Here is a 17,344-nt window from a genome sequence, read left to right on the forward strand (position 1 = left end):
TCTTTTCCTGTCCCCAAAGAGATTATCCTATTTTTCAGAGCAGCCCAGCTTGATCAGCCTTGAACATCTTCGTGGGATCTACGGTCAACATTTCATTGAATTCAAAAAGATAATGAAAATGATAATGTCTAAAAGGCTCCCGGCACAGAGAATTCTTTAATGTCCAATGGCAAGGAAAAAAAAAAAGAGCAGCGGCTGTTTATTAACAATTATTACAGGTATGTGCATCAATATGATAAGCTAGTGAGTATCCTCATAGCATGTTTTGAAATTCCACAATGTGGGGAAATTCTATAAAACTACTTCACTACTTCATGAAAAGACAGCAAACATTTCATTGACACCATGATCCAGAAGCTTCCCCACCCCCAATGTGTGCATTCCCAAGAATACAATACCTAATCCAGCTTGACCGAGCACACTATAAAAACAACCTGGGTTGAGAAAGACAGGTGTCACCTCCTATCTCACCAGACTTTGGCGGGAGCATGCCCCCAAAGTGTCTTGCTGCTGCAACTTTCCTCTCGATGTCATATATGGGCCTATACTAGAATCTTTCTCAGCTGTCCAAGCTTGCAACAGTTTCCTAATACTCACCCATCCCCCACTTCCTCCAGAACATGGGTGTTTTCCTTCACATGGATATTCTCTAGGTTCCATCTGCGGACCCGCTCCTGATGGTCCAGCTCTCCATGCCTTACTTAAGCAGCTTCCCAGTCTCGCCTTGGACAAGGCAAACACACTCTTTGCTGCAACCACCAGGCTCTCTCTCCAGTGGAGGCATGCAGAATGGCCCAGGAGCCAGGCAAGTGTGGGGACAATACGCACATGAGCCTGCAGAGCCTGAAGCAGGAGGGCTTTGTCTTTGAGAGAAACAGGAGAGGCTGGGCTTGAACAGGGAGTGCCAGCACACACCACGGGGCACTTCAAGGAGTGTGAGCATGCACACATGCCAGGAAGGCTGAGCAGAGAAGGGTCACTTCTAGAGCTTTATACCAACTCCCAGGACTCAAGACAAGCTGACCATGGAGCTAGGCTTTCCTCTTTTTATTGAAGGTAGAGGTTTTCTTTTTATATACAAGACACATTTCCCCATTAAATTTGAGAACACAATACAAAAAGAAAAAAAGAAACACTTCAACTAATTCATCTGACAATTCATGATGCAATTATTTGTTGTTTTCCTAATAATAAAAGAAGAGACGTAAGTATGTTCAGCTGATATATATTCAGGGGTCCCACCTCCCCATCTCACCCACATACCATCAGGGTGAACAGGAGGAGAAGGAAGGGCAGGGCCCACAGCAAAACACCCCTGGAATTAGGGGTGTGATGCCAGTGTGGCTTCCAGGCTCTAAGGAACAATCTGGTGGATGAACACTTAAACTTCAGCTCCCTCCGGTGTAAGGAGGGCATGGCCCTCACTCTTCCATCTCTCTGCAGAGATGACCAAGCACTCTGATATGGGTATCTCAAGTGGAACCTGCCTATCCATTATCGTGAAATCCATGTGATGGTCAAGAAACATGATACCCATAAAAGCTTAATGGCCAAAGTTACCCAGGATGTTATTGACCAACCCCAAGTTCTTGCCTCTTCCTTCTGCCAGCATTTTCTTGAAACCAGATGCTCCACAACAGCTGAAGAATCCTAGCCCCACTGGGCATAAACACACAGAGGAGCCTGTGCCCTCCATGCCACCTTCCCTCTGAGCCCTGGCTTAAGGCATGGAGGAAAGAACCTGTGCCCGAGGAACCAGCTCGCAAATGCATGTGTCCCTGTAAGACGACATGAGATGGGGAAAAGAGGGAAGGGGAAAAGAAGGTAGACAAACCAATTATGAGAAGATGGTGTGATAGATTAAATTATGTACCCCAACAAAGACACGTTCTTAATATTTTCTTAATTTTTATTTTAGTAACATATATTCAACCTAAATCCCTCCCCCCAAACCACATAGAGTATATATGTACTTAATCTTAATCTGTGTCCCTGATGGTATGAAACTTTAAATAGGACTCTTGAAGATGTTATTATTACCTGAGGCGTGGCCAACTGAAGAAGGGTGTGTGCCTTAATCTGTATGTCTGGAATCCTTTATAAACAGAATAAATTTGGATGCAATGAGTGAGAGAAAGTCACAGGAGGAAGCCAGCAGTCAGCAGATACCAGAAGGGCAGACACAAGGAAAGGCCATCACTATGTGACAGGAGGTTAGAGATTCAAACCAAGACGGCTCAATGATTGCATCAGGGTGGCACCAGAATGCTCCAGACTTTGGAGAGAAAGTAGTGCCTTGTCAATGTCTTGACTTTGGACTTGTAGCCTCCTAAACCATGAACTAACAAATGCTTGCCGTTTAAGCCAACCCACTCTGTGGTAGCTGCCATAGAGCCTGGCAAACTAAGACAGCAGGTGAAGGTCATCCAGTGGGGCACCTGTTAATCGATGACTTTCTTTAAGGCAAAATAAAAATAGGTAGATCAAAAATTATCTCTATGGCCTAAGTGGTATTTATTTACGTATAGGAAAGAATAGGATGATTCTTGGCTTCTTAGAAAAGAAGAATGTCAGGTAAACAAGATACCGAGACAACAGAGCACAAGTATGGCTGGGTCTTCTCTACATCCTTGCAGAGCATGCCCCCAGGGACCTACCCTGGGATCCAGCTCTCTTGCCTCACAGCAAATTCAAACTCCAATAGAGAAGAAGAGCCAAACGTTGATGGTTGATGGGCCATGAGGATCCTCTGTACTGGACTCTCAGCTCTTGTGTATGCTTGAAAATTTCCATAACACATGTTAAATTAAAATACATATATCTGGAGTTATTACCACTCCTCACTCTTTCTTAAAACAACTAGATGATATAAAGATAAACTTCATGACCATCATGCCATCTTGAGCACTGTCTATTTCTGCTCTTCTCTTTCAAAAAGAAAAATAGTTCTCCCTGCCTCTTAAAAGGTAAGAGAATGGGTGCAGTGCTGTAGGCTGTTTAACTCACGAGGAGACCAGAGCAGGAGGAACACTCTCAAAATGACTATTATTATATGGAATAAGTGTGTGCTCTCACATGAGCACACATGCTTGGGCACACACATTCACATGCATACCCCACCCCTCTGACAGCAAATCCCAATCCTCCCTAACCCTCCCATAATACTACATGTTAAAGATGCTGCAAAACAGAGTTCGATCTGAAATGAAAGATGCACTCAGGATCTCTTCCGGCCCTTCTGTGAATCCATAAAACTGCAGGGCAGTGGAAGGATAAACGAGTCCCGACCACATGAGCTCGCCCCAAACCCCAGGAAGGTGCCAAAAGACAGAGGCCAAGGGGGAGACGAGGCTCACTCTATCCGAAAAGACACGGGCCTACATTTTAAACCCTGTGTACTGGGTGCACTGCTTCCTCAAAGCTGTGACTCATTTTATCGGTTCCACCGACTTTAAAAACAACAAACACATCCTTTAGGTAGTAAGGACAGAAGTACTGTGGTAGGAAGAAGGATGCCTGAGGACAGCTCTTCAGTAAACTCAGGCCTCACTTCTACGAAGAAGAGGAAGATTACTCTTCAAGTGAGTCACCACATCCAGTGCAACCCAAGCTAGAAATCTTGTGAAACAAAGTCATTCTATTTAAAGGGCTTTTCCACTAGATGGCCCACCTGCAGTCTACACTGACAATCTGAATGTGTGTGAATAGCAGCTAACCCAAGAACAAGTGTGGCTGCCAGACACATGGAAACCAGCCAGGACATTTTCAGCTGGACACATTCAGAAGAAATAATCACAACATCAACCACAAAACTAATTCCAGAAAGCTGACTAAGTGTTGTACACATTTGCAATGGTTAGTTATATGTTGTACACACTTACAATGGTTAGTTGTCCAGTTGTACAGTCAAACACTTGCCTAGAAGTTACTGTCAAGGAACTGGGTGGATGGGTTACCAGTTGCTTTTAAGTAAAGGAGTCACTATCAGGATGTAAGCAGGTCTCATCCACTCAGCTAGAGGTCTTAAGACCAAACAATGGAGGATTCCAGAGGAAGAAGACATTATGTTTCAAGACTGTTTCAAGACGACACCCTCTCCTTCTCTCTGAGTTTGTGGCCTGCCAGCTTCCCCTATGAATTTCTGATTGAAGACTTCAATATCAACAACTGGTGACATTTCCCACCAGCCAGCAGCTCCTAAGAAATTTGACTCAAGACTTCAACATCACTTTTGCCAGAATTTCCTCTCTTTACGGAATTGAAACTTATTGGCCCCCACAACCATGTGAGTCAATACTTTAAAATAAATCTCTTTACATTTATACATCATACATATATATTTATATCCTATAGCTTCTGTTTCCCTGAAGAACCGCCAACTAACACAATGCCCCATCTCATTGTACCCTTCTTCACAGAGTAGAAATTAAGATATACTTTATATCTTATACTTTATATCACTTTATAGACTCAGAGGAAGGAGGACTTTTTCTTTGGTCATTCAAATAATCAGTGGAAGAACAAAGACTCAAACCTGTGTCTGAACGGCCCTCCAGCCTAAACCATAAAGGTACCATTTACCACTTAGCATGCATAATATCAGTTCATGTGAAACTTGGGTGACGAGACCAAGGACTGACCTCCTTTCAGGGTGCTGAAACTAAGAAAAGGGCATACGAGCATCCTATGTGGGTGTCATCCATGCCACAGCCACCTCCTTCAAGGAAGCAGGAAAAGTCAGCCCTCCGTGAGCTCTCACTACACTGTCCAGTGGTCGGTGGGCCAAAGTATTGGGAGTGTAAGAAGGGCCATATTTCCAGGCTCTCAATACCATGCTGATGCCACAACTCCAGATTCAACTCTAGGATTGTTCTTTTCCTTACTTTCACACTTAAGGAATCACTACCAGAGACCATACATTATACTGATGAGCATATCTGTGCAATGTAGTAAATAACCAATTAGGGGTTCAAAACTGGGAGGAACCACTTGAGAGCCCAAAGACCACTGTGTTCCTGGAGGGGTGCAGGACCCCCACTGGACACTGGAGGGTGAAATGCAGGGAGACCACTGGTCCTGAACCAAAAAGATGCATGCTGAAGCAGTCTTGATGAAGGAGGATCAGGGCAGAGGGCACTCAATGCTGTTTCTAGTCATTTTACGTGTGCAGGTTGCACAAATCTATGCAAATGGAAAGGACCACTGTGCACAGAGTTAAAGCAACTTTTCTGAATCTGACAATAAGTGCATGGACACGATAGGTGATAAGCTATGGCGCTCAAAGACTGACCCAGGTGTTCTAGTTTGCTAGCTGCCGGAATGCAACACACCAGAGACGGACTGGCTTTTAATGAAAGGGGATTTGTTTTCTTAGTTCTTCAGAGGAAAGGCAGCTAACTTTCCACTGAGGTTCTTTCCTACGTGGAAGGCACAGGATGGTATCTGCTGGCCTTCTCTCCAGGACTCTGAGTTCCAACAACTTTCCCCGGAGTGATTTCTTTCTGCATCACCAAAGGCCTGGGCCGAGTTGCGAGTGCTGAGATGAGAAATGCCAAGTTGCTTAGGCTGTGCTACGTTGTGCTATCTCATTTAAGCATCAGCCAATTAAGTCAAAAGTCATTCACTGCAGCAGGCATGCCTCCTAACCAACTGCAGATGTCATGAGCAACAAATGAGGTTCATGTACCATTGGCTCATGTCCACAGCAACAGAACTAGGTGCCTTCACCTGGCCAAGTTGACAACTGAATCTAACTACCACACCAGGGAATCACCAATGAAGCATCATTTGCAAGCATGGGCTGATGAAAATTTTTCATCACAGTGATTTCACATCAATCTGCTCAGAGTAAATTTTTTTATACACCACTCTGCCCTGGCAGCTGACCTTAATGAATAACTCCTTGCTCTCGGGCTTCTGTTTGGATTTAGCCACTGTGAAGCTCCAACAGATCACAGAGACAGAGAGATCACCCTCCCCATGAGGTCACCCCTGGCTGACTACATCCCTCAGTCAACAGTTCCCTGTCCTCCTCAAGGACATCAATGATGCCCAGCTCTCTCCCTCTTTCTTTGAGGTCTAGGGGTGGTAACACTGAGCTGTTACTACGCCCAGGGTAAATGCACTCGCTCTTGCAGTTCTCATATACCCACAGCATTGTAAATAAATCCTCCTCAAATTAGCCCAGTTGAGTACACCAGCTGTTTCCTGTTGGGATCCCGCCTGGTGCAGGATAGAATGGCCCCTCAGTGTGCACCCCAGTTGGAGGAGCCTGCCAGGCTCTATCATCCAATGTGACTGTAGCCTTGGGTTCACATTATCATCCCACTTTGCAGATGATGAACGCAAACCTCACAGTCAGTGACTTCCTGGTCACAAAGAACAAACAAGACCAGTTCCCAGCATATGGGCACTATTGCTAAGGGCAGGCTTGCCTGTCCATGCGAAAAGCACCACTACCCGATCCTACCCCATCTGAACTTCTGTGTGAGTGTGTCTGCTGATGGGTGGGAGGAGGGATGAAAAGGAGGCCTTGGGAAGGTCCAGCAGTTACAGCTCTAACCAGAGGGCAGGCAGCTGATCTGCATCCAATATTCACCCCCAAGGGGATAATCTGGTGTCTAACTTTGTCTTGTCTAGGTGAAGAGGTACCCTCAGACCATCAACACAAGAAGAATACATCTGGAGGAGAAAATAAAATGGAGACCAGATCTTCTGAGAAAGCAGGTGAAGGACTTAAGGTATGTTAACTCTGAGATAGGATCATCAGGAGATGCTGAGAGGAGATGGAGGGGTGGACAGGTGACGAATAGGCCTAAAGATTGAAGGTCATGAGGAAACAGCAGGGGAAGAAGCAGAGGTGAGTTGATGACTGCCCTCATCCCGTGAAGAGCATATTCCTTAAAAATGACAAAGAGAGCCTTGACAGAGAAGAATACGTTCACCTTCCTGCCCTAGCTCAGCCCTCTAACTTTGAAAGAATCCTCAAAGACCCCCAGTCACACCCCAAACCCATTAGGATCTGAACACTGTGCATCTCCCTTTCCCATCAACATAAGTCTACCAAGGAACATCTGCCACGTGGCTCACGGAGGGGAAGAAGCAGAGAAGAGGTAGCCCTACCACAATAGAAGTCCAGCAGCTGTGATCCTGGAAATTTTCTATAGGGGAAATTCAAACCCCCATAAATGAGAAGAACCAAAGAGCAGCCCCAGTTACTTTCCAGGGTTCTGGTTCACTATTCCACCTCCCACTGCATGACTGGGTGCCAAATGAAAGACCCAGCAACCTGCTCCAATTCTAAGTGTTCAACGGAAGCAAGAGATGTTATATCCACATGTCCATTATACAAATTTATAAATGTACAATCACAAAGAAAAATTAGCAAGATCTATCAATTACCTGATGTTTAAACATCAAACAGCCAAGACGGTGTCTTTGTTTAGTGTTAAAAGTGATGTCTTGGTAACAGGCTGAAAGGGGGCATACCAGAATGAACTCTAATTTCAGAAGAAAAGAATAATTTCATTTAGAAACTTCAGTTAGAGATCAGAACGTAAAACTGCATCAACTGAGTAACTGACCCTACAGAATAGATTAAAGAATAAATCCTGAATTACTATCTGTTGACCCCTTTTCAATATGAGTAACCTTGCTCTTTCTGCAAAGACTTTTCACATGAGCACATATTTGTGCAAACGCAGCTGGTCAACCTCAAGGAAGGGTGGAAGTAAAAACAGGCTGTAAAGGGAAATTCCATGACTGAGTTTTGGAAACTCCCCCCAAAAAACATGTTTATTTTGTGGTTTGTTTGTTTATTTTGCTCCAATTCAATCAACAAAAGAATTATGAACTTGGACTCACCTCGGCATGAAATACCTTGACCGTCAATAATTTGTTTGCAAACTCCACAGACTTTGGACTTTTTAAAGTTCTTGTTCTTGAAACTGTGCGGATTTGCAGTTAATTCTTCAGGCTGAAAAAGTAAAAGAAGAAACTGTCAACGCTTCAATTCATAGTTTGCTTCTTCTTTTTTTTTTTCCCCCTCCCAGGAGATAATAAATGTAGCAGGGTTCATAAAGAGCTGAAATAAGAACTTTACCAAGCAAACAGAGAAAACTAAGAAACCATGCTGGCAATACTACAATTCTCAAGGCAAGTTTTGGTACCAGGTCAAGAATTCTCAATTCTAGAGTCCTGGATGGAAGTTGACACTTACACAACTTGTAAACTCTGTGAAGTGTGTCAGGAGCATTTAAAATGATTTTTTTAAAGGTGATATTGTACAAAACTTTTATACTTCAAGTTTATGACCACCCACTTCAACGACAAATTAAATCACACACACTTCCAGGAGTCTTTAATGTTTCTCCTTTGTTAGAAATAATGAGCAAATGCCATGGTTATATTAAAAGGCAGCTAAATGATTGATTTTCCTGATTCAAAGGTGTCACAAAATCATCAAGATCTGCAAATCTGAGCAAGTTCCTTAGGCTCTCTGAGTTGATGCTGAGCTCCTCTGCAAAAGAACAGACTATTGTGAAGTCCAGCCTGCAATAAGCACATGGTACTGCCTTAAAAGTGATATGGCATCAATTATAGGCATTAGTGCTAGGAAGAAATTAACCAATCATTTACCAAATTCATGTTTGCATATAACCAAGGCTCAGAGCTGAAAATGACAATCTTATAAAAATTAAACTTGCTTTAGAAACCAAACACCAATCATATACCTATTTGTTGATATGTGGCAGTATATTTTAGCATGGACTAGAATCCATACGGATTCAATGAACCAAAATCCATTACTTGCCCATCAGAATAGCTAAAATTAACTGAAAAGACAAAGTGCTGTCGAGGATTTGGAACAAACGGTACAACGACTTTGGAGAAGAATTTGTTTATAAGAAATTTCTTATAAACTTCTTATAAACTTATATCCAGTGGCCCATTCCATTCCCACATTCTTTAAAAAGAAGTAAATGCATATATCCATAAAAGACATGCAAGAATGGTTACAGCAGCCTTATATAAGAGAACTCCAAACTGCACACAACCCAAATGTCCATAAAAAGAGGAACAGATAAACATACTATAGTATAGTCACCCAATTAATACTGTTCAGGAATACACGTGAACAAACTACTAAGATGCACAATAAGGGTGAACATCAAAAGCATCATGTCTACTGAAAGAAACCAGACACAGGAGGCAACTGCATGATTCTATGCAAACAGGGAAAACCAATCTATGCGAATACGTAAATAACAGGCGGTTACGGGTTGGAAAGAGCATAGGAACACTCACTGGGGTAAATGAAATGTCCTGCATCATGTTCTGGGTGGTAGTTTACAGTTGCATACATATGTAAGGTAGTTATGATTTCTGCGTTTTTCTGTCTACAAATTATATATATCTCAACAAAGAAATATCAGAAAGGTAAAAGTAATATTAATAAGGAGATAATCATGGAAAGATATTAAAAATATAATTTAAATTTAAAAGGATGTTATAGGGCGGTGGCTCAGCGGCAGAATTCTCGCCTGCCATGCCAGAGACCCAGATTTGATTCTCGGAGCCTGCCTATGCCAAAAAAAAAGATGCTATAAAAACAACGTTAAACAATGCAATAGCATGTTTATGTTTAAAAATGTCTAAAGGGACTTCTGTTTCTGTCCAATATGAAACAAGAAGAACTAGATTTATCCTCTCACCAGAAACAACTCAAACTGCATATATTATATGAAACAACAGTTTTAAAGACACTGAATCAGGAAACCAAGGGCAGTGATACATAAGAGATAATAAAAAATGAGGTGAGCTCTAAGATTATCCCCAAATTTCTGCATTGGTAGAGTTTTCAGGCTGCAGGGCAAGAGACCAGTGCACTACCTGAGAAGGAGGAGGAGCTAAGAATCCAGGAAGAACAAGGCAGCAAGAGTGTGTTGGACAGACTACTATAGAGCAGACAGCTGTTCAGAAGGAGAACTCTGAAGATCTGCAGAAGCTACCTCTCCAGTATTCAGGTAGGTACAGATGAACATGCTGGCTGGGGAAAGACCCAACAGAAAGGATTAGAGGGGACAGTGTCAAGTACTCACCTAGAGCTAGGAACAGTGACTGCTCTGACAGCCATGCGGAAAAACCTCAAGATTCACACGGTATTACACAGAATACACAAGAGGATTCTGCTATAGTAGTGGGGAATAATTAGCTCTAGATTAAGCATGACTCCAGTCCAACCTACCATATTTTTGATATGATTTTATGATCCTATACTCAATAGGATCATCAAATCATTTCCAAGTCACATCATTGCATCTCGAACAAAACTCAGGAATATTTATAGGAACAGAAAAACATCTGGCACCCATTAAGGTATCAAAAATTACCAGGCGTACCAAAAAGGGAAAAGAAGTAGAACAAATAAGGTATCAGTGGCTGAAAGAGTTCAATAGACTCGAGAGGCTACTCTAGAGGTCACTCTTAGGCAAGGTTCAGATAGACATTGCTACCTATCATAGCTGGCCAAACCCCAACCAAAACCCTTCCTGCCCCAGTCCATGCACTTTACCAAAAAACAAACATACAAGCAAAACAAACAAAAAATTCAACAAATGGTGTTGCGATAACAGGATACTCTCATACAGCATACAAAAACAAAACACCATCCTGCCAATTCTAAAGAACACCTAAGGTGCTATATTAGATTCTACAGATGTTCCATGCACTAGGGTACCCTTCCAGAAACCGATAACCTCCAGATAGGTCTCTAGACCAGATAAGTCCTGAAATGCAGAGGGGCTAGCCTCTACAGAACATCAACTAGTTCCATCCCCCTATTCTAGATTATTGGCAGCCCCTTTCATCATGAAAAAGTTAGAATGGACATAGCCCAAACACCCCTAAAGAATGTGAGAAAGATCAAAGGTGATGGTGGAGTTATACAGAGAAAGTAGGGTTTAACAAATGAGTATGATTGATGAATAATTATATCGATATTTCTTTTAGTCTCCAGTGTCTTAGAGCAGCTAGAAGTAAAAACTTAAAACTGTAGAATTGTAACCCATGCCAAACTCTGAAATCTGCTCTACAACTAATTGTTGCGATGTACTTCAAAACCTATTGCTTTTTTGCATGTTATTTTTTCACAAAAATAATAAAAAAGTGAAAAGAGAAAGAGGAGTATAGCAGAGAAGATACAATTTAACAAATAGGTACAACTGCTGAATCACTATATTGGTATTTCTTTTGATCTCCGGTGTCTTGGAGCAGTTAGAAGAAAAAATGAAAAATAGTGGAACTATAAGCCATACCAAACTTTAAAATCTGTTTTATAACTACTTGTTAAAATGTACTTGGAAATGTATTGCTTTTTTATATGTATATTATATTTCACAATTAAAAAAAATTACCAGTCTTGTAAAGAAATTAGAAAACATGACTCATGTGAGGAGAACAATTTATTGAAACTGACCCCCAAATGACAGAAGTATTAGAATTAGCACACAAAACCATTAAAACAGTTATTATAATGATATTCCATATATACAAAAGTTAAGTAGGGGCATGGAAGATATAAAATGACCCAAAGCAAACATCTAGATGAAAGCTATAAAATCTGAGATGAATAATATACTGCAGAAGACCAGATTAGTGAATCTAAAGACATCTCCAAAATAAAAAAGTCAATCAAATAAATAAGGGAAGTAAAAGTCGATCAAATAAATAAAAGGAGTAACCTAACAAGGAGAGAAAGGGCAGTGGGAGATATCTGAAGAAACAATGGCCGAAAAATTTCCAAATATGATAAAAATTATAAATCCATATTCAAGATATTTTTAAAAAACCCAAGCACAAGAAATCTGAAGGATGTTATACCAACATACAGAGATAAATTTGAGATAAACTGCTCAAAAGTAGTGATAAAGAGAAAATTTTTAAAAATATATAGAGGTAAAAACAACATTATATATAGAAAACATAACCATCAGGATAACTGTAGATTTCTCATCAAAAACAGTACAAACAGGAAGACAGTGGCAAAAAACAGTTAATCACTGAAAGAGATGTCTGTCAACCTAGAATGTATACCCCACAATACTATCTTTCAAAATATGAAGGAGAATTTTAAAAATTTTAAACATACAAAAGCTGAAACAGTTCTTCACCAGCACACACACATCAAGACATGTTCAAGAAAGTGCTTGGATAGAAGGAAAATGATACCAGATGGAAATATGGCTTTACACAAAAAGACGAAGAGCACCAGATAATGGTCACAACAAGGTAAATATATAAGATTCTTTTCTTATTATTTAAATCTCATTAAAAGGTAACCATGATGCATAGTAGCAATACTATGTGGGACTATGCTGCCTAAAAGAAAGACACACATTAATAGTAAAAGGATAAAAAAAAAAAAAATTACACTAACATTAATTAAAGGAGAAATAGAGTGGCTAGCTATATTGATATCAGACAAAGTAGACTTCAGACCAAAGAATATTACCAAGGACAAAGAAAGGCATTTTATAATGATAAAGAGAACACAACAATCCTAAACATTTATGTGATGGATAAAAAAATTTTGAAATACATGAAGCAAAAACTGATAGACAAATACGTAAGTATAGAAAGAAATTTCATTACCCCGTCTCAATAAGTAATAGAAAAGGTAGATAAAATTAACCAAAGATATTTGAACATTATAAAACAAATTGACCTAATTGATATTTATAGAACATTTTACCCAATAAGAGAAGAATACTCGATCTTTCAAGTGGACATGGAACATTTGCCAAATTGGATCATAGTCTTCTGGGACATAAGACAAGTCTAAATAAATTTAGAGGGTTCAAGTCATATTGTGTATGTTATCTAACCATCGTGGAATTAAATTAGAAATCAATTTTTAAAAATATATGGAAATTCCCAAAATATTTAGAAACTAAATAACATACTTCTAAATAACTCATGGGATGATATATATAATGACAAGTTCAATTATCCCAGGAATACAAGGTTGGCTTAATATGCAAAAATCAATCAATGTGCAAATGTTCTAAAAATGATCATGATGATAAATACACAACTATACGATGATATTGTGAGCCACTGTTTGGATACTTTGGATGGACTGTGTGGTACATGAAGATATACCAATAAAAATATTTTTAAAAATAAAAAAAATCAATGTAATTCACCATGCTAATAAAACTACTGGATCATCTACAAATAGATACAGAAAAAACCATAGAAAAAATCCAACATCCATTCCTGATAAGAGCTCTCAGCCAAGTAGGAATAGGAAGGCTGTTCTTCAACTCGAAAAAAAGTCATCTATGTAAAATCTACAGCTGACATCATATTTAAAGATGAAAGACTGAATGCTTTCCCTTTAAGATCTGGAAGAAAGCAAGGATGTCTGCTATCACAACTTCTAAACACAACATTGCCTTGTAGGTGCTAACCAGTGCAATCAGGCAAGAAAGATAAATAAAGGGCATCCAGATTGGAAAAGAAATAAAACTGTCTTGAATCACTGGTGACAGATCATCTATGTATAAGAATCTGATGAAATCTACAAAAATGCTTCTAGAACTCATAAGTAACCTTAGCAAGGGAGAAGGGTAGAAGAACAATATACAAATTTATTGTATTTTTATATATTAGCAATGAACATTCAGAAATTGAAATTCAAAAAACATTACCATTTACAATAGCATCAAAATATTACTTAGGGATAAATCTGACAAAAGCTGTGAAAAACCTATACATTAGAAACTACAAAATACTGATGAAAAAAATAAAGACCTAAATAAATGGAGAGTGATACTGTTCTAGTTTGCTAATTGCTGGAATGCAACACACCAGAGATGGATTGGCTTTTAATAAAAGGGATTTATTTAGTTAGTTCTTCAGAGGAAAGGCAGCTAACTTTCAACTGAGGTTCTTTCTTATGCGGGAAGGCACAGGATGATCTCTGCTGGCTTTCTCTCTAGGCCTCTGGGTTCTAACAACTTTCCCCAGTTGATTTCTTCCTGTATCTTCAAAGGCCTGGGCTGAGCTGTGAGTGCTGAGATGAGGTATGCTGAGCTGCTTGGGCTGGCTATGCTGTGCTCTCTCATTTAAGCACCAGCCAATTAAATTAAACATCATTCATTACAGCAGGCATGCCTCTTAGCCGACTGCAGATGTAATGAGCAACAAATGAGGTTCACATACCATTGGCTCATGCTCACAGCAACAGAACCAGGTACCTTCACCTGGCCAAGTTGACAATTAAATCTAACTACCACAGATACTATGTTTAAGATTGGAAAGACTCAACGTAGTTAAAGTATTATTCTTTCCAAATAATCTTTAGATTCAACACAATCTCAATAAAAGGTCCGGCAGGCCTTTTTTTTTTTTTTTTTTTAATTTTTATTCAGATATTTTCATCCACACACAATCCATCCAAAGTATACAATCAATGGCTCACAATATCACATTGTTGTGTATTCATCACCATGATAATTTTCAGAACATGTGCATCACTCCAGAAAAAGAAATAAAAAGAAAAAAGAAAAAAGTCAAAACATATATCCCTTACCCCTCCCTCTCATTGACCACCCTTTACCCCTCCCTCTCACTGACCACCAGTATTGCAATCTGCCCATTTTTTTTAACCCTTATACCCCACACACACACCCTATTATTTATTTATTTTGGTCCTTATTTTTTTACTTATCTGTCCATACCCTGGATAAAGGAAGCATCAGCCACAAAGGTTTCACAATCACATGTCACACTGTATAAGCTATGTTAGTTATACAATCATCTTCATGAATCAAGGCTACCAGAATACGGTTCAACAGTGTAAGGTATTTCCCTTTAGCTACTCCAATATACCATAAACTAAAAAGAGATATTTATATAATGCATAAGAATAACCTCCAGGATAACCTCACCACTCTGTTTGAAATTTCTCAGCCACTGAAACTTCACTTTGTCTCATTTCTCTCTTCCCCGTTTTGATCCGGAAGGCTTTCTCAATCCCATGATGCCTGGTCCCGGCTCATCTCTGGGAGTCATGTCCCACATTGCCAGGGGCATTTACACCCCTGAAGGTGTTTTCTGGGGGTGATTCTTAGGCATAATTAAATAGGTTTAGCCTCTCCTTTGCAGTAATAAGCTTCAGAGGGGTGAGTCCCAAGATAAAGGGATCAGCCTATTGAATTGGTTGTCCCCACTGCTTGCAAGAATATCAGGAATCCCCCAGATGGGGAAGTTTAATATTTTCCCTTTTCTCCCCAGTCCCCCAAGGGGACTTTGCAAATACTTTTTTATTCTCTGCCAAATTACTCTGGGATTTATCAGGGCATCATGTCAACCTGTACAAAGTAACAAGATCTCCTGCCCTATGCAAGATTCTATGTAATTATGGTGTTCAAATAAATGAACCATACAAGTTAAATCAGATTATGTGCACTACTCAAAATATAAATTTTGCACCAAATAAACATCTCTGTCTTTGGTCTCACACAGAAGTTGAAGTTTTAAAATACAGACCATATTTTCCTTTACCCCAGCAGGCCTTTATTTATTTTTCTAGGAAGTTACAAACTAAGTCTAAAATGCCTATGTAAATGCAAAGAATGTAGAATTGCCTAAACAACTTTGAAAATCGCACATATTTAAGTGTACAAGTTAATATATTTTCTATTACATTTTGAAAAAATGTATCTGTAGTGTAAAACCACTGAACTGAGTTTCAACCATAGTGTAATTTTGGGGTCCTTCTGAATGATAAAATATGAGGTTTTCAAAGCAATAGGCTGAGCCCGCAATCTTGGAGTTTGTCCATATGAGACTTACCCCCACAAAGGACAGGTCAAGCCTACTTGAAATTAGGCCTAAGAGTCACCCCCAAGAGAACCTCTTTTGTTGCTCAGATGTGGCTTCTCTCCAGCCCACACAACAAGCAAACTCACTGCCCTCCCCCTGTCTATGTGGGTCATGACTCCCAGGGGTGTGGACCTTCCTGGCAATGTGGGACAGAAATCCTAGAATGAGCTGGGACTCAGCACCAAGGGACTGAGAAAAGCTTCTCAACCAAAAGGGGGAAGAGTGAAATGAGACAAAGTGTCAATGGCTGAGAGATTCCAAACAGAGTCAAGAGGTTATTCTGGAGGTTATTCTTACCCATTAAATAGGTATCACCTTGTTAGTCAAGATGTAATGGAGAGGCTGGAGGGAACTGCCTGAAAATGTAGAGCTGTGTTCCAGTAGCCATGTCTCTTGGAAATGACTGTATAATGATATAGCTCTCACAGTGTGACTGTGTGATTGTGAAAACCTTGTGTCTGATGCTCCTTTTATCTGTCTGATCAATAGACAAATAAAACATATGGAATAAAAATAAATAATCAGTGGAATGAACATTAAAACAAATTTAGTAGATTGAAATGAAAGGGAGGGGTAAGGGATGTGGTAGTTAGATTCAGGTGTCAACTTGGCCAGGTGAAGGTACCTAGTTGTGTTGCTGTGGACATGAGCCAATGGTTCATGAACCTCATTTGTTGCTCATTACATCTGCAGTCGGCTAAGGGGCATGCCTGCTGTAATGAATGATGTTTGATTTCATTGGCTGGTGCTAAATGAGAGAGCTCAATGTAGCACAGCCCAAGCAGCTCAGCATACCTCATCTCAGCACTTGCAGCTCAGCCCAGGCCTTTGGAGAGGCAGAAAGAACTCACCCCAGGGAAAGTTGTAGGAACCCAGAGGCCTAGAGAGAAAGCCAGCAGAGATCATCCTGTGCCTTCCCACATAAGAAAGAACCTCAGTTGAAAGTTAGCTGCCTTTCCTCTGAAGAACTAACAAAATAAATCCCCTTTTATTAAAAGCCAATTTGTCCCTGGTGTGTTGCATTCCAGCAGCTAGCAAACTAGAACAAGGGGTATGGTATGTATGAATTTTTTCTGTTGTCTTTTTCTTTTTCTGTATTGATGCAAATGTTCTAAGAAATGATCATGATGATGAACATGCAACTATGTGATGATATTGTAAATTACTGATTATATGTGTAGAACGGAATGATCATAAGCTAAGAATGAAAATATTTATATATATATATATATATATATAAAATGGGGCTTGGAATGAAAAGCTTGTAATCCTAATTTTCTACAAAGCAAATGTTTCCCTAAAATCTAATTATTCTTCCTACCAAAGGGATAGTTAATAGCGCACAGACTCCTACTCCTTACTCCTTCACCTATGGCAGACACAACTAATCAGTCATGGCTCTCTTCCCCAGCTGGCCTTACACTACTTTTCAATGCAGAACTCCAACAAGTCA

The 17,344-nt window shown here is 40.0% G+C and overlaps 1 protein-coding gene across 7 annotated transcripts in view; it reads right to left on the minus strand.

The window, feature by feature from the left end:
* TNS3 (tensin 3) overlaps positions 1 to 17,344 on the minus strand; it is a 434,926-nt gene that overhangs the window by 284,568 nt on the left and 133,014 nt on the right. For all 7 annotated transcript variants that reach the window (XM_077118747.1, XM_077118732.1, XM_077118722.1 and 4 more), the window contains exon 2: positions 7,864 to 7,975. In XM_077118747.1, coding sequence (XP_076974862.1) covers positions 7,864 to 7,975 — 112 coding nt within the window. The remainder of the gene's footprint in view (positions 1 to 7,863; positions 7,976 to 17,344) is intronic.

Source organism: Tamandua tetradactyla, chromosome 1 (assembly GCF_023851605.1).
Source record: "Tamandua tetradactyla isolate mTamTet1 chromosome 1, mTamTet1.pri, whole genome shotgun sequence".
In the NCBI taxonomy this organism is placed as follows: domain Eukaryota; kingdom Metazoa; phylum Chordata; class Mammalia; order Pilosa; family Myrmecophagidae; genus Tamandua; species Tamandua tetradactyla.